Source organism: Oncorhynchus keta, chromosome 2 (genome assembly GCF_023373465.1).
Source record: "Oncorhynchus keta strain PuntledgeMale-10-30-2019 chromosome 2, Oket_V2, whole genome shotgun sequence".
Taxonomy (NCBI): Eukaryota; Metazoa; Chordata; class Actinopteri; order Salmoniformes; family Salmonidae; genus Oncorhynchus; species Oncorhynchus keta.
The window spans coordinates 37,361,313-37,382,465 of NC_068422.1; the positions used below are offsets into that span (position 1 = coordinate 37,361,313).

The following is a 21,153-nucleotide window of genomic DNA, read 5'->3' on the forward strand; positions in this document are numbered from 1 at the left end:
CTAGATATCGATCTATGAAGACAGTGTGATAAACGGAAATAAATAGCGTTTCATAACATAACGTCATTTTTTAAAATTCAAAAAGTCGACGATAAACTCTCACAAGACACTTCAAAATACTTTTGTAATGCAACTTTAGGTATTAGTACACGTTAATAAGCGATAAAATTCATCAGGAGGCGATGTCAATTCTATAGGTGTCTGTTTCGAAAAAATGTCTTGGAGAGAGCTCGACCAAAACATCCGGTCGGAGACCGGAGGGAATCGATTCCCTTGATTCAGTTAGACCAAGAATCAATTGCGAATCAAATGACAAGACTCTAGACAACGTGTGGAAGCTGTAGGCACTGCAACCTCGGCCTCATTTAATTCGATTCACTTTGAACAATTCCTTGAAGTCGCGGATGGATATTTTTTTTCCATTTTCAGTGATCAGATATTCCTGCACTTTTCGATGAAACGCACGTTCTGTTATAGTCACAGCCGTGATTTAACCAGTTTTATAAACGTCTGAGTGTTTTCTATCCACACATACTAATCATATGCATATACTATATTCCTGGCCTGTTCGAAAAAGTAGAGGGTCGACTTAACAGGTTAAGCCATTGTGCCACAACTTTGGAAGTAAGCTTGAGGTCATTGTTCATTTGGAAGACTCATTTGCGACCAAGATTTATCTTCCTGACTGATGTCTTGAGATGTTGCTTCAATATATCCATATATTTTTTCTCCCTCATGATGCCATCTATTTTGTGAAGTGCACCAGTCCCTCCTGCAGCAAAGCACCCCACAACATGATGCTGCCACCCCCGTGCTTCACAGTTGGGATGGTGTTCTTTCGCTTGCAAGCCTCCACCTTTTTCCTCCAAACATAACGATGGTCAGTATGGCCAAACAGTTCTATTTTTGTTTCATCAGACCAGAGGACATTTCTCCAAAAAGTACAATCTTTGTCCCCATGTGCAGTTGCAAATCGTAGTCTAGATTTGTATAGCGGTTTTGGAGCAGTGGCTTCTTCCTTGCTGAGCGGCCTTTCAGGTTATGTCGATACAGGACTCGTTTTATAGATACTTTTGTACCTCTTTTCTCCAGCGTCTTCACAGGTCCTTTGTTGTTGTTCTGTGACTGATTTGCACTTTTCGCACCAAAGTATGTTCATCTCTAGGAGACAGAACTCATCTCCTTCCTGAGCGGTATGATGGCTGCGTGATCCCATGGTGTTTATACTTGCGCACAATTGTTTGTACATTTACATTTACATTTAAGTCATTTAGCAGACGCTCTTATCCAGAGTACAGATGAATGTGGTACCTTCAGGCTCCAAAGGATGAACCAGACTTGTGGAGGTCTGCAATTTATTTTCTGAGGTCTTGGCTGATTTGTTTTGATTTTCCCATGATGTCAAGCAAAGAGTTTGAAGGTAGGCCTTGAAATACATCCACAGGTACACCTCCAATTTACTCAAATTATGTCAATTAGCCAATCTGTTCAAAAGCACAGTCAACTTGGTGTATGTAAACTTCTGACCCACTGGAATTGTGATACCCTAAATTATATGTGAAATAATCTGTCTGTAAAATTACTTGTGTCATACACAAAGTAGATGTCCTAACCGACTTGCCAAAACTATAGTTTGTTAACAAGAAATATGCGGAGTGGTTGAAAAACTAGTTTTAATGACTCCAACCTAAGTGTATGTAAACTTCCGACTTCAACTGTATGTTCCGTCAACATTGTGTTGCATCATATTGTCAGTGCCTTGCAATTCACATAGTATACTTTAGAATAATGTCAGCACACCTCTTACAATTATATTGGTTTTATTGAAAATGCATTTGTTTTAAGGTAAAAACAGTACAAAATGCATAATATTGCAAATCAATGAATTGCACTTCCTTAAGGTATAGCTATGTGTCTGTCCTTCAATATGCTACAGATGTAGGATCTTCATTTGATCGCTGTTTTGTTGCGGAGAACTTTCCTGCACAGCAAGAAATGTACACTTGTGTATTTGATGTTTAAAATGGCTTCTAAAGTTTGTAATTTCCACTTTAAAATGTCATACTTGATTTGCCCTAATGAAAAATCTATCAATCCCTACAAAAAATGTAATTAATTATAATCCACATTCACATTGCCTATTTCTGCAGGTGTATTTTCTTTCAGTAGCAAACTGGCTCAAATTAAGTTCCTCCATCTGTACAGTAATATTGAAGGACCTGGTAACCCAGTCAAGAAGATCAAATGTGTGATTGAATCACTTGCTGTCAGTGTGACATTTTTTCTGTGAGATTTAAATTATTATCTATAAATATTAGGTGCAATAAGTGGATGGTTTATGTTCAAATGAATCCATCTGATCCAAAGTCACTATTCGTCAAAGGCCTAGAAATATAAAGATTGAATACCCTACATGCTTATGTATACTGTAAATAGCCCTTCTTTATTGTTGTAAGTTCAGTACATGGATTGCTACTTCTGGGTCGTGAGTTGATTCCACCCCTAATGTAATCATATAGGAGATAGTAAGCAAAGGTGTTTGGTGCTGATCAACGTTAATCAAAATTATTGATGAGTTGCAGAATTATGGCATTACGTGAAGGACCATATGGTCTGTGATGATGATCAGTTGAGCCAAGTGAGTTAGAATTAAGCAATAAGGCCATTATACCACGGCTAAGGGCTGTTCTTTACACACAACACAAAGCGGAGTGCCTGGATGCAGCCCTTAGCCGTGGTACATTGGCCATAAACCACGAAGCCCCGAGGTGCCCTATTGCTATTATAAACTGGTTACCAACCTAATAAGAGCAGTAAAAATAAGTGCTTTGTCATAACCGTGGTATACGGTCTGATATACCACGGCTGTCAGCCAATCAGCATTCAGGGCTCGAACCACCCAGTTTATAATGTGAAATGCATATTCCAGAGAGAATATTGATGCATTTCGTCCTGTCCTTACAGTATATTTCCTTTCTGTGGGTTAGAGTAAGTTAGTGAGATGTTAACATGTGTGTAAGTGAAAGGCAATGACAGCTTTGTGCATGGGAAGTGATAAAGAAGTGTCAAAACCATGCTTACTTTTTCAACTGAAATTCAATCATATTTTCATAAAATAGTCTGCTGCATGTTGAATAACACAGTAATAAGAAACTTTAATATGTTATATAATATAATCAACAAACTTTAATATGTTAAAATAAGTCTATATTTTTGTCTATATGCAATAGTCAAATCTTGGATTCAACCACTATTTCTGCACATTGATGGATTAGAACAGCTATTAGAACAGAACTATAACCTTGACTATATCCTGTTTCCAAAAAACAAAGCAGTCTAGGATCCCATATATCGCAATCTTCCTTTACATACTCCTGAAGTGCATGTCTGTGTGCAGAGAAAGAGAAAGAGAGAGAGTGAGACAGACAGACAGAAAAAGGGAAAGAGAGAAAGGGGAAGAAAAGGGAGAGAGAGTAACTGGGCTCTCTCAAGACTGGAGAGAAGAGGCAAGAAGGGTTCATGTAGAGTCAGTTCACTAATATAGTGTAATGTACTGTATATAACTTCTTCTTCCATGATGTTCTCAGTCTCCAAATGTTTGTGCTTTTCCAACAGGCTGATGTACGATTAAAGTATATTTTTAGAGAAACAGGCCTTCCACATGGTGATTCCTCTTCTGGTCAAGCAGAGACCAAAACGGTGTGCCATTGGAAATCATTTTTAAAAAGTGAGAGAAACATTTGCCCGGTAAATAAATAATATCCATCTTCATATTGTGGGCTACATTTCATGATGACAAAAATATATCCAGTCTCACCATGTAGTTCTGCTAACCTTTAGCCAGGGTATAAGTTGACCTTCTCCGGTTTTGAACCAAACACTGAAGGCTTGGCAGAGCTAAGATTGTTTAAAAATAATCACCCATTGATTTCTAGTGCAGTTCCAACTTAGAATCCTGATTTAGATGATTTACTGTTATCAGATTATCCGTTCCCTGGAGCAGAACATCTACTGTTGTGATAGATCCCTTTGAGGGAAGATAGATGTGTAAAAACAGATCCAAAAGTCCATTCCAAAAGCCAAGCTCTTCCCTAAGTTAAAGGAACCAGAGTTTCCAGCGACCATGCTTTTTGGACTCTGTCTTGGACTTGCGTTTGGGGGTTGAAGTGAACACCTCGTGGGGGTAAGGCAGAGCAGGGTATTGAGAGTTGTCCAAGGGGCACAGTCTCTTAATCAGGGGCTGTAACTTGTCCTCCTGCTGCTTGAAGTCCAGCTCCACACTGCAGCACAAACAACACAATAACATTGAGTTAACACAATAATATATAATAAAACACAATCTTAAATTATAGCATACAATGGTGTTCTGGACAATTCTATGCTTCCAACTTTGTGGCAACGGTTTGGCAGCAGATCCTTTCCTTTTTCAGCATGACAATGGCCCTGTGCACAAAGCAAAATCCACACAGAAATGGTTTGTTGAGATTGGTGGGGAAGAACTTGATTGGCCTGCACAGAACCCTGACCAACCCAACATCAGTGCCCGACCTCACTAATGCTCTTGTGGCTGAACGGAAGCAAATCCCCGCCAGCAATGTTCCAACATCTAATGGAAAGCCTTCCCAGAAGAGTGTAGGCTCTTATAGCATTAAAGGGGGGACCAACTCTATATTAATACCCATTATTTTGGAATGAGATGTTCGACGAGCAGGTGTCCACATACTCCCCAATTAAGGTGCCACACATGTTCTGTGATATTTTCCTTCTCTTAGAGAAGGAAAATACTAGAAGTTGAAGCTACTGTGGAAAGATGGTTCAATCCTATTTCGGTTTAGCTTTTAGAGTACCAGGATTTAAGAGATTGAATAACATTCAAACCAGTCTTAATTGTGGGTATCACAAATTGAACATGAATGAAGGAGCTCAAATATGAACCATGACTCTGCACAATCTGGTACATTGGATTTTGATCCCATAAAAGTGATTTTAAGTTAATAATATGATTCAGGAGTACTGCCAATTCGCCGGCATTCAATTTGTCCGTTGATAATCCAGGGTAGTCGCTAGCCATAGACTCCAGATGGATTGTTTGGGAAGCGCACAGTACAGTCTGATAATTGTCATAGCACCACAAATAATTTCCTCTAACACTGAAATGTACTGGATGTGACATCAGACTAATGTATATAAAAAGTATGAGCATCTGTATGTTTCAGTGCATAGTGAAGGGTATTCCCTAACATGTATGTCCATCTAGTAGTCGGGATGTGAGTAGTTTCTGATGTCTGATTTCCTCATCCTCTGCTGTAATCCCTGGCTGCCATCATCCGATTCCATTCAGGCACTGAGACTAAATCTCTCACTGTTGGGAGAAGCACAGAGCTTTATCCCAACCAAATTAAATCATTCACAACCCGAGCAGGCCCAGACGTACTACATCTATAGCTATTGATTAAGTTAATCTATTTATTTACGTATTACCATTGGCATGTGTAATAAATATGGAAAATACTATTTTGGAATGAGTAAAGTAGGATTCTTACTGTCATACCTGACTGCCAATTTAATACGTTGACAAAAAATATTTCCCCCGGAGTCATTATATTTCCCAGGCCTCTGCAATTTAATCAAAAACATCCATTCTCGAAGATTGCAACGTGTGGTTGTACAGTACTAGAAGCAACATTAGAAATAGTAGCATTAGCAGAAAGTGTCATTTTCCAACAGGCAAGTAACATTAACCTTATCACACAATGTTGTCTAAGACTGATCTTATTTATCGTTGTTAAATTGTTTTATTGAAAGTGTAGAACAATTTGAAGCGGCATATTTTTGCCAGTCAAACAGATGGAAGTTAAAGAGGAGTCAAACCTTCTGAAATGACATGAAACCCTCCAAGGTCAAACATAAGTATACACAGTGTAGGCAGACAGATGGATGTACAATGCCCTGTTCAGCCCTTTTCACAATCACCGGCATGACAGGCAGTCCAATTAGTTTTCTGAAGGAGATGCTCTGCTCAGAAATGACAGCATTAATCTTAGGAAGTGTCCATACCCTTAAGATAAGTGTCAGTTATTCAACTCTATGACAACCTTCAGAGAAAATGATACATGGTGCCAGACAGGCATTTGGCGTTGCAGAAGATTGAATCAATCAATAAAGGTCTGATTACAGGAATATACATGTGACTATAAATACAATCTTGAATATATACAGGTAGTTAATACTTGAACTTTTCCCCCAAAACAGGATTGTGAAATGATGAGCACTTCAATGATGTAGTATGTGCCAGCACATACTGTACCTCTGTTTTGGGTTGTTGAGATTTTACATCGGTCACTTGCTTCTTACTTCCATCAAGATTGAATTGCCACAACTTTGAAATGAGTTGCACGCTTTGTATATGTACAGACGACGTCCTCTTATTACCCAGTATTTCTAGAGCCATTCTGAAAGCTCAGCATTTCAGGGCTCTTGTTGATGCCAAGCTTTCGCTAGAAAACAGCACAAAGCACAACAGCGCAGCACACTATGGAATGGTCTTGGCACATATTAAGCAATGAATCACTTGGCAGAGAGCTGCAATTACTGTATGCTGTGGACAATTGGCTCATCAGGGAGCCCGAGGCACACTGTACTGTGCGGGTGGCCCCGGGGAGCAGGTGACTGAGTAAACAAAGACCACGGATCTCAGATCATCTCATTCTCAACAGATTGGGACAGCTAGAGATGGGGTATAGCATTTTCAATCATTCACAAGCAGATTAATCATCTGTTTAGCTACGGTCTGTGAATAGCTGTGTGTGTGATCACTGGTGCCTGATTGTTTAGCTGTGATCCCGGTGGAGTGAACATTGTTTAATGATTGTTCTTCCTTGGAGGGTGGTGATGGCAGATGTTGTCTCCTACATGCTCTCACTGTCTTCCTTCTCTGGTTGGTTTCTAATTCTATAATGTTGATGGTGTGGTAGCACATTACTTTACTATTACTGTAGGTTTTATTCTGATAATCTGCTAAATGAAGATGTAAATGTTCTCAATATTTTCTCCCCTTCCCATATCACCTCCAGAATACAGTATATTATGCAATGCTCCTTATTTGTCTTTCCTTCTGGGCTACCGACATGAATGGTGCAGGCACCCCCCCAAGAAATAAAAAATAAAAATATCCAACTAATATACTTCAATTGCCTACATTTATTTATTTATATCACCAGAGTACAAATGACTCACTTGGAACCACTGAACATATATATCTTTGACTGACAAGGTGCCATTTTGATAGTACCTTCTTTGTTAAAATGTCAGCTAAGGTCCAGCTCTATTTAATGGTTGACTGCCTTACAGTAACACACAGTCATGTGCACACAGAATGACGGACACAACACATACTTTATTGAACACATCGATACTACAAGCCCTCTCAACACCAATGAAACTACTGCATCTTTGCTAAAAGCAGGGGACATACACGCTAACCCAGTTAGCTACTTGCTCTTAAGAGTAAATATAGAACATCTTCATTAAACCCAACTCATACAACCAGGAACTGTATTAGCACTGATTTGTGAAGTCGTTATTAGCCTCAAATTAGCCTTATAAAAAATCTCTGCAAACAAGATTCAACCCTCACCTTCTTTTTTCATTCTGATTCTTGTACCTACGTATGTAATGCATTATGAACTAGAACTAGTAACCCAATCCGTGTGGGTGTGCATCAGAAATCAGGCTTTTCATCTGTGCTCCCCTGGTACGGAATATGGGCAAAGACCCTAGACTGTTTACTGTTGATGTTACTGCAGAGCCATACTAAGTAGTCTAAGGAATCTATTAAATTCGTATCGAAGAATTTCATTGTTACAGCATGATTGAAATTTAAAGGCAATGTTGCCGAATTGGTGGTGACTGCATTCATGGTAAACACAGCATATGTCGGCTCAATCAGAAATTACCTTTACATTTCTATTGCGCAATCAATAACACTTCAGCGATACAGACTGAATAGAGCCCTAAGCTCCAGAAGGACATTAGCATGGCTGGGAACTGTATGGAGCAGAGGTTAGACACTCTGGGCCATAATCTTTACATCCACTGTTTTCTCAGGTTTTTTTTTGCATTTGTTTCCCCAGCCTGCTTTTCAATGGGATGTGATGTGACTACAGCAGTGAGGCCTTTATGCTCTCTCTCTCATCTCCCTCCCTCTCCATCCCCCCTGTCTCTCTCTCTGCTCTGTTCGTATCAGTAGCATGCACTGGATGCTGCAGTATACAAGAGGGAGGGGCTGGGAGTGTCAGGCGGGAGTTGAATTCTGGGTAGGGCTTGTAGATTGACTACCTCAGCTCAACTGGGCACCTGCAGGAGCCCAAGCCATGGATTGATTAGCCATATTGGAACTGACTTGCTGTTCGGAATTAGAGGCCACTTCTCTGCTGCTGCTAATCTTGGCAATGAGCAGTTACTGTCCAAGTTTGAGGAATAATTGGCCGTTTGGTTCAGCCTTTTTTTTTAGTTTGGCTCTTTTTAATTCTGCTCACTGTATCCAGGCCAGCTCATTAAGTGGAAGCAAAGAATGGTTTGCCCAGCAAGGTGATTATTGCTGGCTGCCCTATCAGCACTATGAGTCACCACCACAGGCCCTGGCAGGAATAGGCCTGTCATAACAAAGAATGGTCTACTCAAACCTCTACTGTTTGTCCATTTTAGGTTGGATATCTATTTTTATTCACACAGCTGAAAGCCACAGTCCTAACATAACAGTTCAAGAAATCAACAAAAAACTCAGAAAATAAAGAATAGTAAAAAAACGAATGGCTAAACAAAGTATACACTGTAACATGTGAAGTACATAACATGAATGATATAAGAAAATGGTAAACACTCATAGAAAGAATCATCATTCGCCTTGTAGACTTTAAAAATATATATTGGGGGGATTGGGTGTGACACTCAATCCAGTGTGTAAATCAGCAAGATGGAGTAAGGGGATACTGCAGAGAAAAAAACGAACTAGACCATTTGCAAAGTTTTTTGATATATTTACTGCCCATTGCGCTGGCAGAGACAGATAGCACTTGATAGATGGTCGTCTTGCTTTCATTTCCCAAGTCCTATTCAAGGACAGTCAAAACAAAATGCAGAGGCACACAATTTAGGAGCTGAAAAACCTATTGAACACAGATGGAATGATAATCATTTCCTTTGTATATATTCCACGGGCCTTTTTCTAATAACAAAATGAATCATTTGCATAGACTTTTCATGGAACGGCTGTGTTTAGGTTACATCCTGGCACTTCCAGTGGAAAATGTATTTTCCTTTTTAAGGATTGAGAGCTATCTATGGATAATCTCAAGTTTTGAGAATAATTATCATGCATTCTAGACCTGGGTCAGCGTAAAGCTGTTGTCTCTCTGTGATCAGTGCATTGATAAAGATAAAAAATAGTTTTGCCTCTATCAAAGCAGTTTTCCTTCTCTGCCCTTTATCCTTCCTGGCTCCTTCTCTGCCCTTTATCCTTCCTGGCTCCTTCTCTGCCCTTTATCCTTCCTGGCTCCTTCTCTGCCCTTTATCCTTCCTGGCTCCTTTTCTGCCCTTTATCCTTCCTGGCTCCTTCTCTGCCCTTTATCCTTCCTGGCTCCTTTTCTGCCCTTTATCCTTTATCCTTTTCTGCCCTTTACCTTCCTGGCTCCTTTTCTGCCCTTTATCCTTCCTGGCTCCTTTTCTGCCCTTTATCCTTCCTGGCTCCTTTTCTGCCCTTTATCCTTCCTGGCCCTTTATCCTTCCTGGCTCCTTCTGCTTTATCCTTCCTGGCCCTTTATCCTTCCTGGCTCCTTCTTTTTATCTTCCTGGCTCCTTTTTTCTGCCCTTTATCCTTCCTGCCCTTTATCCTTCCTTCCTTCTCTGCCCTTTATCCTTCCTGGCTCCTTCTCTGCCCTTTATCCTTCCTGGCTCCTTTTCTGCCCTGGCCCTTTATCCTTCCTGGCTCCTTCTCTGCCCTTTATCCTTCCTGGCCCTTTATCCTTCCTGGCTCCTTCTCTGCCCTTTATCCTTCCTGGCTCCTTTTCTGCCCTTTATCCTTCCTGGCTCCTTCTCTGCCCTTTATCCTTCCTGGCTCCTTCTCTGCCCTTTATCCTTCCTGGCTCCTTTTCTGCCCTTTATCCTTCCTGGCTCCTTTTCTGCCCTTTATCCTTCCTGGCTCCTTCTCTGCCCTTTATCCTTCTGCTCCTTCTCTGCCCTTTATCCTTCCTGGCTCCTTCTCTGCCCTTTATCCTTCCTGGCTCCTTCTCTGCCCTTCCTTCCTGGCTCCTGCCCTTTATCCTTCCTGGCTCTGCTTTATCCTTCCTGGCTCCTTCTCTGCCCTTTATCCTTCCTGGCTCCTTTTCTGCTTTATCCTTCTGGCTCCTTCTCTGCCCTTTATCCTTCCTGGCTCCTCTGCCCTTTATCCTTCCTGGCTCCTTCTCTGCCCTTTATCCTTCCTGGCTCCTTCTCTGCCCTTTATCCTTCCTGGCTCCTTCTCTGCCCTTTATCCTTCCTGGCTCCTTTTCTGCCCTTTATCCTTCCTGGCTCCTTCTCTGCCCTTTATCCTTCCTGGCTCCTTTTCTGCCCTTTATCCTTCCTGGCTCCTTCTCTGCCCTTTATCCTTCCTGGCTCCTTCTCTGCCCTTTATCCTTCCTGGCTCCTTTTCTGCCCTTTATCCTTCCTGGCTCCTTCTCTGCCCTTTATCCTTCCTGGCTCCTTTTCTGCCCTTTATCCTTCCTGGCTCCTTCTCTGCCCTTTATCCTTCCTGGCTCCTTCTCTGCCCTTTATCCTTCCTGGCTCCTTCTCTGCCCTTTATCCTTCCTGGCTCCTTCTCTGCCCTTTATCCTTCCTGGCTCCTTCTCTGCCCTTAATCCTTTCTGGCTCCTTCTCTGCCCATTATCCTTCCTTGCTGTATATTGTTTAGTTAGTCCTTGTTTGTTTGATTTATGTATATCTGTCCCAATAGTGTTTATGGTGTGATGTACTGTAAGTCATCTGCATTGTTGGTAAACAGTATATTATTTGCTTCCTTCTATGTGACCTTGTGAATTAAATCAAACACCACTTTAGGATTTCACTTACAATCAACCTATACTGAAGCAAAGCTATTCATAAATCATGTAACATCTTTACATATCTCCAACCAAGGTTCATGAATAAAGGAGCAAAGTGTGTAGATATGTTTATCCCCTCTTATATTCCCAGAATTACAAGTGTTTTTCAACACATCGTTTGTTCTTTTAGTTAGTACATATACTCCACATACCCAAAGGACATGAGGCTGCCTACATACATACAGTATTACCCACGTAAAAGCCTACATCCTGTATCTGTTCTGTTTCTTCCTGTTATGACATGCATTCTTGTATTAGTGTGGAAACTGTGTTTATTTGAAGTAATCCCATAATGATATCACACCAAATGCATAGCATCACAAATAAGCAGGAGCATTCTTGTTGAATCATTGTGAGACATCAATGGCTGTAATCACTTTGTTAGCATACAACAGCTCATACCTTCTGTAGCACAGTTGGTAGAGCATGGCGCTTGTAACGCCAGGGTAGTGGGTTCGATTCCCGGGACCACCCATACGTAGAATGTATGCACACATGACTGTAAGTCGCTTTGGATAAAAGTGTATTTTAAATGGCATATATTATTATTATTACATGAACTAATTAGATTTCTGTAGTTTGTAAATCAGGAAGACTACACGAAGCAATGCATAGCAGCATTTATGGTAGGAATTGAATCATTTCAAATCCTCTTTCGTGCCATACTAGTCTTCAGTTAGATACTGTACTAGCAAGTGTGATTTGTCACATTAGTTATCTCAGATTATAGATCATCGCTTAAGAAATTATTATTACTATTTTTTTAAATCTTTATTTAACTAGGCAAGTCAGTTAAGAACAAATTATTATTTTCAATGACGGCCTAGGAACAGTAGGTTAACTGCCTGTTCAGGGACAGAACGACCTTGTCAGCTCGGGGGTTTGAACTTGCAACATTCCGCTTACTAGTCCAACGCGCTAACCACTAAGAGAACATATTGCTCATGAGACTAAGGTACAAGAAAAAGCACATCATTACATGAATCATTCCTGCATGTCAATTTCCTTACTCTGACACCATGGCTGTTACATGAAGCATTATTTACGCAACAAGAGAACAGGGCTGAACTAAATGAGAGGCTTTGTCTGGATGAGAACATTCATTGATTAGGTACTGATTACGTTAACTCAGGTTAAAATGGAGATTAACTTCTAGTTTAGTTTATTAGGATCCCCATGAGCTACTGCACATGCAGCAGATACTATTCCTGGGGTCCACAGTGCATTCGGAAAGTTTTCAGAAGCCTTGACTTATTCCACATTTTGTTACATTACAGCCTTATTCTAAAATGTATTAAATGCATTTTTTACCCTCACCAATCTGCACAGAATAGCTCATAATGACAGCGCAAAACCAGATGTTTAGACATTTTTTGCTAATTTATAAAAAAAATAAACATATTCCTTATTTACATAAGTATTCAGACCCTTTGCTATAAGACTCCAAATTAAATTTAGGTGCATCCTGTTTCCATTGATCATCCTTGAGATGTTTCTACAACTTGATTGGAGTCCACATGTGGTAAATTCAATTGATTGGACATGGAAAGGAAAGGCACACATTTGGAAAGGCACACACCTGTCTATATACGGTCCCACAGTTGACAGTGCATGTCAGAGCAAAAACCAAGCCATGAGGTCGAAGGAATTGTCCTCAGAGCTCCAAGACAGGATTGTGCCGAGGCACAGATCTAGTACCAAAACAATTCTGCAGCATTGAAGTTCCCCAAGAACACAGTGGCCTCCATCATTCTTAAATGGAAGAAGTTTGGAACCGCCAAGATTCTTCGTAGAGCTGGCCGCCCGGCCAAACTGTGCAATCGAGGGAGAAGGGTCTTGATTAGGGAGGTGACCATGAACCCGATGGTCACTCTGAAAGAGCTCCAGTTCCTCTGTGGAGATGGGAGAACCTTCCAGAAGGACAACCCTCTCTGCAGCACTCCACCAATCACACCTTTTCAGTAGATCGGCCAGACGTAAGCCTCACCTCAGTAAAAGGCACATGACAGCCCGCTTGGAGTTGTCCAAAAGGCACCTAAAGGACTTAAACAAGATTCTCTGGTCTGATGAAACCAAGATTAAACTATTTGGCCTGAATTCCAAGTATCACGTCTAGAGTAAGCAGGTCACCATCCCTACAGTGAAGCATGGTGGTGGTAGCATCGTGCTGTGGGGATGTTTTTTAGTGTCAGGCACTGGGAGACTAGTCAGGATCGAGGGAAAGATGAACAGAGCAAAATACAGATAGATCCTTGATGAAAACCTGCTCCAGAGCGCTCGGGACCCCACACCAGCGATCATCAGTCATGAAGGCCTACAAATTCCAGGTGACCGTTTAGTCACAGTAATTAGGCTTCTCCAAGGTCTGATGCTGATGCTAGTCATTAGTAGCCTACCAAACTTGCTAAATGCCTGGTCCTCAGCACTCAATTGTCACTCTAATCATTCTGACATCAATACAAATGTAATCAAAAATCTAATCAAACACTTCCTGAGAGCCCATGACCTCATGTTGAGCAACATTTCTATAGGCTATGCAATTGTGCGAGAAAACAAGAGTGATGGCATCTACTAAACAGAGAAGGATCCCATCAGCTTTCTATAGGCTTACAATATTTACTTCTCAACTTTCCTAATATTAAGCAAATTGCTTATTTTTACAACAGGAGTATAGCCTACCTGGCTGGCATGAAAATGAACCACGGGAAAAGCATCCTCCATTCGCAGTTTAAGTGCGTTGATGCCCCTGTTTCGAAACAGGTGCATGATAATGGTCCATTCTATTTCAAAACAAATTTCACATATATTATTTAGTATACACTACCATTCAAAGGTTTGGGGACACTTAGAAATGTCCTTGTTTTTGAAAGAAAAGCTATTTTTTTGTCCATTAAAATAACATCAAATTGATCAGAAATACAGTGCAGACATTGTTCATGTTGTAAATGACTATTGCTGCTGGAAACACCAGATTCTTTAAATGGAATATCTACATAGGCGTACAGAGGCCCATTATCAGCAACCATCACTTCTGTGTTCCAATGGCACGTTGTGTTAGCCTTTTAAAATTGTAAACTTGGATTAGCTAATTGATCATTAGAAAACCCTTTTTCAATTATGTTAGCACAGCTGAAAACTATTGTCCTGATTAAATAAGCAATAAATATGGAGCATCAGATTCTTATTTGAGTATCTGGAGCATGTGGGTTCGATTACAGGCTCAAAATGTCCAGAAACAAAAATCTTCCTTCTGAAACTCATCAGTCTATTCCTGTTCTGAGAAATGAAGGCTGTTCCATGCGAGAAAATGCCAACAAACTGAAGATCTCGTACAACGCTGTGTCCCACTCCCTTTACAGAACAGGGCAAACTGGAACTAACCAGAATAGAAAGAAAAATGGGAGGCCCCGGTGCAAAACTGAGCAAGAGGACAAGTACATTAGTGTCTAGTTTGGGAAATACAAGTCCTCAACTGGCAGCTTCATTAAATAGTACCTGCAAAATACCAGTCTCATCATCAACAGTGAAGAGGCGACTCTGGGTTGCTGGCCTTCTAGGCAGAGTTCCTCTGTCCAGCCTTCTGTGTTCTTTTGCCCATCTTTAATCTTTTATTTTTATTGGCCAGTCTGAAATATGGCTTTTTCTTTGCAACTCTGCCTAGAAGGCCTGCATCCTGGAGTGACCTCTTCATTGTTGCTGTTGGGACTGGTGTTTTCTGGGTACTATTTAATGAAGCTGTGTAGAGTGTGCAGTCATTAGCATACATTGTCATTATAGTTTCTTGTAAGACAAGTGGCAAATCATTTGTAAAACAAAAAAGAGAAGTGTAACGGCCCAAGGCAACTGCCCTGAGGGATACTGTACTCTATACTGTACATATCTGATGTTAGAGAATTTTCCATTGAAGAATACTCTCTGAGTTCTAACGGATAAGTAACTTTCCAACCATGTGATGACAGGTGATGTAAAATCATAATAAGTTTGTTTTTTCAGTAACAAATTATGGTCAATAACATCTAAGGCTGCACTGAAAGGTTGCACTGAAATCTAACAATACACATCCAAATATCATCTTATTTTTATTTTTTTAGTCAATTGAGTCAGTGCAGTACAAGTTGAGAGAGCTTCACTACATACATGCTGAAAGTCACTAGTGAACGTGTTCTTTGAAAAACAGAATTGTATTTGTTCTCCATCAGTTTACTGAAAACATGCAGAAAACTGACTGGTGGGCTGTTAGAGCCCAGTAAAAGGGGCTTTACTATTTTTAGGCAGTGGAATTACTTTAGCTTCCTTCCAAGCCTGTGGACACACACACTCCTTTTGTTTAAAGACATGGCAAATAGTGGTGGCTATAAGGTCTGCTACCATTCTCAGTAGTTTCCCATCTAGGTTGTCAATACCTGGTAGCTGATCATTAATGATGTTTAACAATCATTTTCCACCCCTTCCACACAAAAGTCAAAACAGCAATCATTCTCTTTAAGGATTACCCCCTTTTTTCAATTTTCGCCTAAAATGACATACCCAAATCTAGCTCAGGCCCTGAAGCAAGGATATGGATATTATTGGTACCTTTTGAAAGGAAACACTTTGACATTATGGAAATGGGAAAGGAATGTAGTAGAATATAACACAATAGATCTGGTAAAGGATAATACAAAGAAAAAAAACATTGTTTTGTATATCTTTTGTACCATCATCTTTGAAATGCAAGAGAAAGGCCATAATGTATTATTCCAGCCAAGTGCAATTTCGATTTTGCGTATGTGCAATGTTTTAGACTGATACAATGAACCTTTGCATTTCTGTTCAAAAGTGTTGTATCAAGACTGCCCAAATGTGCCTAATTAGTTTATTAAAAACTTTTCATCTTCAAAATTGTGCACTCTCCTCAAACAATAGCATGTGTTCATTCACTGTAATAGCTACTGTAAATTGGACAGTGCAGAAGGATTGACAAAAAATAAGCTTTCTGCCAATATCAGATATGTCTATGTCCTGGGAAATGTTCTTGTTACTTACAACCTCATGCACATCGCATTAGCCTAAGTTAGCTCAACCGTCCCGTGGAAGAGACACTGATCCCGAAGAAGTGTGAAATGTCACAATAATAGTAGAGATAATAATTTATTTCAGCTTTTATTTATTTCATAACATTCCCAGTGGGTCAAAGGTTTACTTACACTCAATTAGTATTTAGTAGCATTGCCTTTAAATTGCTGAACTTGGGTCAAACGTTTCAGGAAGCCTTCCACGAGCTTCCCAAAATAAGTTGGGCACACAACTTTTCAGTTCTCCCCACAAATGTTCTATAGGACTGAGGTCAGGGCTTTGTGATGGCCAATCCAATACCTTGACTTTGTTGTCCTAAAGCCATTTTGCCACAACTTTGTAAGTATGCTTGGGGTCATTGTCCACTTGGAAGATCCATTTTCACCAAGCTTTAACTTCCTGACTGATGTCTTGAGATATTGCTTCAATATATCCACATCATTTTCCTACCTCATGAAGCCATCTATTTTGTGAAGTGCACCAGTCCCTCCTGCAGCAAAGCACACCCACAACATGATGCTGCCACCCCCGTGCTTCACGGTTGGCAATGCGTTCTTTGGCTTGCAAGCCTCCCCCTTTTTCCTCCAAACATAACGATGGTCATTATGGCCAAGCAGTTCTATTTTTGTTTCATCAGATCAGAGGACATTTCTCCAAAAAGTACGATCTTTGTCCCCATGTGTAGTTGCAAACCGCAGTCTGTCTTTTTTATGGCAGTTTTGGAGCAGTGACTTCTTCCTTGCTGAGCGGCCTTTCAGGTTATGTCAATATAGGACTCGTTTTTACTGTGGATATAGATACTTTTGTACCTGTTTCCTCTAGCATCTTCACAAGGTACTTTGCGGTTGTTCTGGGATTGATTTGCACTTTTCACACCAAAGTATGTTCATCTCTAGGAGACAGAACGCGTCTCCTTCCTGAGCGGTATGACGGCTGTGTGGTCCCATGATGTGTTTCCTTGTGTACTAGTGTTTGTACAGATGAATGTGGTACATTCAGCAACTTGTTCCCAAGGATGAACCAGACTTGGGGAGGTCTACAATCTATTTTCTGAGGTCTTGGCTGATTTATTTAGATTTTCCCATGATGTTAAGCAAAGAGGCACTGAGATTGAAGGTAGACTTTGAAATACATCCACAGGTGCACCTCCAATTGACTCAAATTATGCAAATTAGCCTATCAGAAGCTTCTAAAGCCATGACATCATTTTCTGGATTTTTCTAAGCTGTTTACAGGCACAGGTAACTTAGTGTATGTAAACTTCTGACCCACTGTTATTGTGATACAGTGAATTATAATCTGTATGTAAACAATTGTTGGAAAAACTACTTGTGTCATGCACAAAATAGATGTCCTAACTGACTTGCCAAAACTATAGTTTGTTAACAAGAAATATGTGGAGTTGTTGAAAAACGAGTTTTAATGACTCCAACTTGAGTCTATGTGAACTTCCGATTTCAACTATAAGTGGATATCACAGATCCATTACAATTGATATACATTCAAGTTGGTTGAGTGATAACTTGGGTCATGTTCCAGCCATTAGTCACGGTAAGAAGCTTCCTCTTGAGAGGACAACTAGATGATAACCAGTCAATGTTCAGGTCACTCTGTTAGCATTAGAGGCCTTATCTAACATCTAATATCAACTCTAGTAATTGTGGACTAGACTAGAGTCTATACCTGATCAAATTATTTAGAAGTTCCCTTATGCTGTTTTTTCATGGATATAGTGTATGTACTTAAGCATGAGTCGTTTCCTAAGATGACGATAATGAGTGCAAAAAATTGACATGAATGTATTTGTTGAAATTGGTTCACTTTTTAAATTTAGATCTCTGCTATAGCAGTCTCTGGTACGGTGTTTATTTGCGACATCACAAACCCTGCTATCTTATGTTTGCCCCTGTGAGTCTTTCCCAGCCTGTAAGGCTGGAACAAGCCGTACAGCTGAAGAAGCAGCTTGCTGAATGGAAGGTGCTTGCTGGCACACTAGGGTACAAAAACAACTAACATCTTGATGGTGACAAACTTTGAAGGCTCAGTGCCATGATTCAGATGGTATGCTTCCGTATATTCTGTAATATTGTATAATGTTTAAATTGGAGTCGATCTCTGAGATGGATGTTTTTATTCTTGTCTCTGAAGGCAAAGTGAAGGAATTAGACTCTTGGGAAAAATGGAGTCACAGTGTGAACACATTTGCAACCTGCCTGAGGATCATTTAGATCTCTCAGACGAGTGGAGAAGTCAGAACATCAATAGTTTTCTTTCTTTATTTTATTATCTTCAACCATGACAATGTTATATGGGCAGAACCTGCATCTAGAAATTAAACTCAATTTGCTGCTTCTAATTCGGTGTATGTGTTAATTCCTTTCTACATTCACTACATTCCTCTATTTAAATACTCACCAGATTCTGAAATAAGAGTTGAAGATGTCTATACATAATTGTAATAGGATATCAATAGTTTATTTTCATAATTGATCTGACCCAGATAGGAGTGCTCTTCTCCTTCAGTGAACTTATCATTGATCTCAGTCACACCATTTCCTGGTATCTATTTCCACCTCAGATTCACGTGGATGGTGCTCAATAAATTGATCTCCCTCTGCCAGAATATTCTATCAATTGTCATTATTGTTTCACAATCGAGCTACGCCCATTAATACTTCATGCAATACCATTAACACCATGCAGTGATAATAATTATATCCTCTGAGTTCAGTAAACTATTCTATTCTACTCATTACCAGAAAACACATTCTACTTAATTGACTCTTAGCACTTGGTTTGCCACATTACAGTATATCACCTCACACATACAGTACATATAAGCATCTCTCATGCTATGTTGTTCCATTGCAGGTGTAAGTAACCTTTCAAGCTGTAAACAAGCTGTAAACAAGTACTCACCTATAAATGATGCAGGCACTGTTTCGACACGTGTCACAGTTGGCTGTGTCCTGTCCCGTTCGGTAGGAAAGCCTGGGGAGAGGTGAACGAATGGATGATGCATTTATTTCATTTTCATTTATCTACTTTCCAAACTGACATGGATTTGTGTTAATAATGCTAGTCTTTTGTGAGATTGGGTTGGCCAGGTAATAGACATACTCACTATATGTAATATGCTCATCTCTATCCTTATGACACAGTGTACAAGTGGTTTTCATAATATTGTTTTCACCAGACTTTCTAACAGAACTAATGCATTATTAACCATGTTTATGAATACTAAAGAAAAATCAATATATGTGATCTCTCTGTGCTCCATCCAACTGAATGTATTCAGAAAAGAATGAGATTCAGGGAGGCAAAAGACAATCAACATGACAAATGCTGTCTGTCTTCTTTATGGCATTCCAAAGAGCCCTAAAGCCCAGTCTCCGCCCTGTATTGTCTTGTCATTACTTAGATTGCTCGGCACAATTGTATGTACATTCTGCTCCTGAGGCATACTTACAGTAATCAGACATAAGTGTGAACTGAGCATGCATGGATATTTGATGGCATCTATATACATCTCTCTAGTAGTCTCATAGTGTCAACAGTCCCGTCCTTCATGTCACATACGTTGGGATGTAACATACGTTGGTGGCAGTGTTGGGATTTCTCATTCATGATGTGCAGGGAACAGTGGAGGCTGGTGGGAGGAGCTATAGGAGGACAGGCTCATTGTAATGGCTTGAATGGAATGAAAGGAAAGGAGTCAAACATGTGGTTTCCATATGTTTGATGTGTTAGATACCGTTCCATTTATTCCATTCCAACAATTACAATGAGCCTATCCTCCTATAGCTCCTCCCACCAGCCTCCACTGGTAGGGAGGGGTCATCTGGAAAGCAGAAGGGGCAACTGGGTCCACCAGGACATATAATTGCTTATTGTCACTGGGGGATGATGGATGAGAACTAGAGGGGTTGAACTCTGCTGCTCACCATGTCATAAGGATGACCTTATCTGTCTTGGATGGATCAAAATTGCAGATGGGAATGCAAGGTCACCAAGTTCATCTGTCCATGTCACCTTAGAGGTTGCTCTTGAATGTGGAGTTGAGCGCCTGAATACACAATAACTCTTTGAGTCACACAAAAAGAAGGGGGGTTTTTTGTTGAGATATTTGAGTGTTACCATCATAATCAAGGTCATCACATTTCTAGCACAACATCGTCTACTGTAAATCTAAACTACAATTGTATTCACTGAACTGTATTTTCAGTTAATCTAGCAATGTACCAATGTTGTGTTAGGCCAGATGACTTTATGTGAGGACACTGTGTCGGAAAGTAATTCTCTAAGCTCTGACACTATAAGTCATCTCTAAGCTGTGCCACTGTTTGCTGGCACAGGCTCACTCCGGTGTTATTTGCTCGTCCTCACTGTGCAAATAAGAAATCCTCACTGTCCCTATAGCGCTGACTTCCACATCACTGTGTGCTCTAGAAGCAGAGCTTTCACCTGAGAAATACATCCACATACTGTAATGCCTTTATCCCAGTGAGAATAAGACTGGCTTTCAGACACTATTCCGTTCCACCGGAAATCTGTGACCATCACTTTGAAGACAGACAGCTTTAGAATGGCTTGGCAGGGAGCTAAGATACTGGGGCCTTGTGGTGACGAGCAGGCTCTAATAATAGTGGTCAAACATACTAAAGGGCCATATGAGCCCATACTTCAGAGGAGATGAAAGCCAGTGCTTTATGATGCGTTGATAATTGGTCCTTTTAAACTAGGCTTCAAGGAGCGACATCAGGGGTACCGTGTTCTCTGGTGGCTGTGGCGAAGGCTTAATGCAATTTGCTTTGTGCCACTCTGGATTGTAGTGATGGAGCAGAGCAGACAGCCTTCTGCCTTCTGTCTAATGATGAAGAGGTTTGGCCTTTTGGAGTTGGCACATAAAATTTATGCACTTGTTAGTACCTCTGTACAACTGAGCAAATATACTTAATGATAT

General features: G+C 40.4%; 1 protein-coding gene across 1 annotated transcript in view; it reads right to left on the minus strand.

The window, feature by feature from the left end:
- Positions 1–1,814: 1,814 nt before the first annotated feature.
- LOC118361746 (inhibitory synaptic factor 2A-like) overlaps positions 1,815–21,153 on the minus strand; it is a 31,824-nt gene continuing 12,485 nt past the window's right edge. Inside the window, exons 3-4 of the mRNA XM_035741931.1 lie at positions 19,110–19,181; positions 1,815–4,280 (exon numbers count right to left, since the gene is read on the minus strand). Of these exons, the coding sequence (XP_035597824.1) occupies positions 4,097–4,280; positions 19,110–19,181 (256 nt within the window). The 3' untranslated portion in view covers positions 1,815–4,096. The remainder of the gene's footprint in view (positions 4,281–19,109; positions 19,182–21,153) is intronic.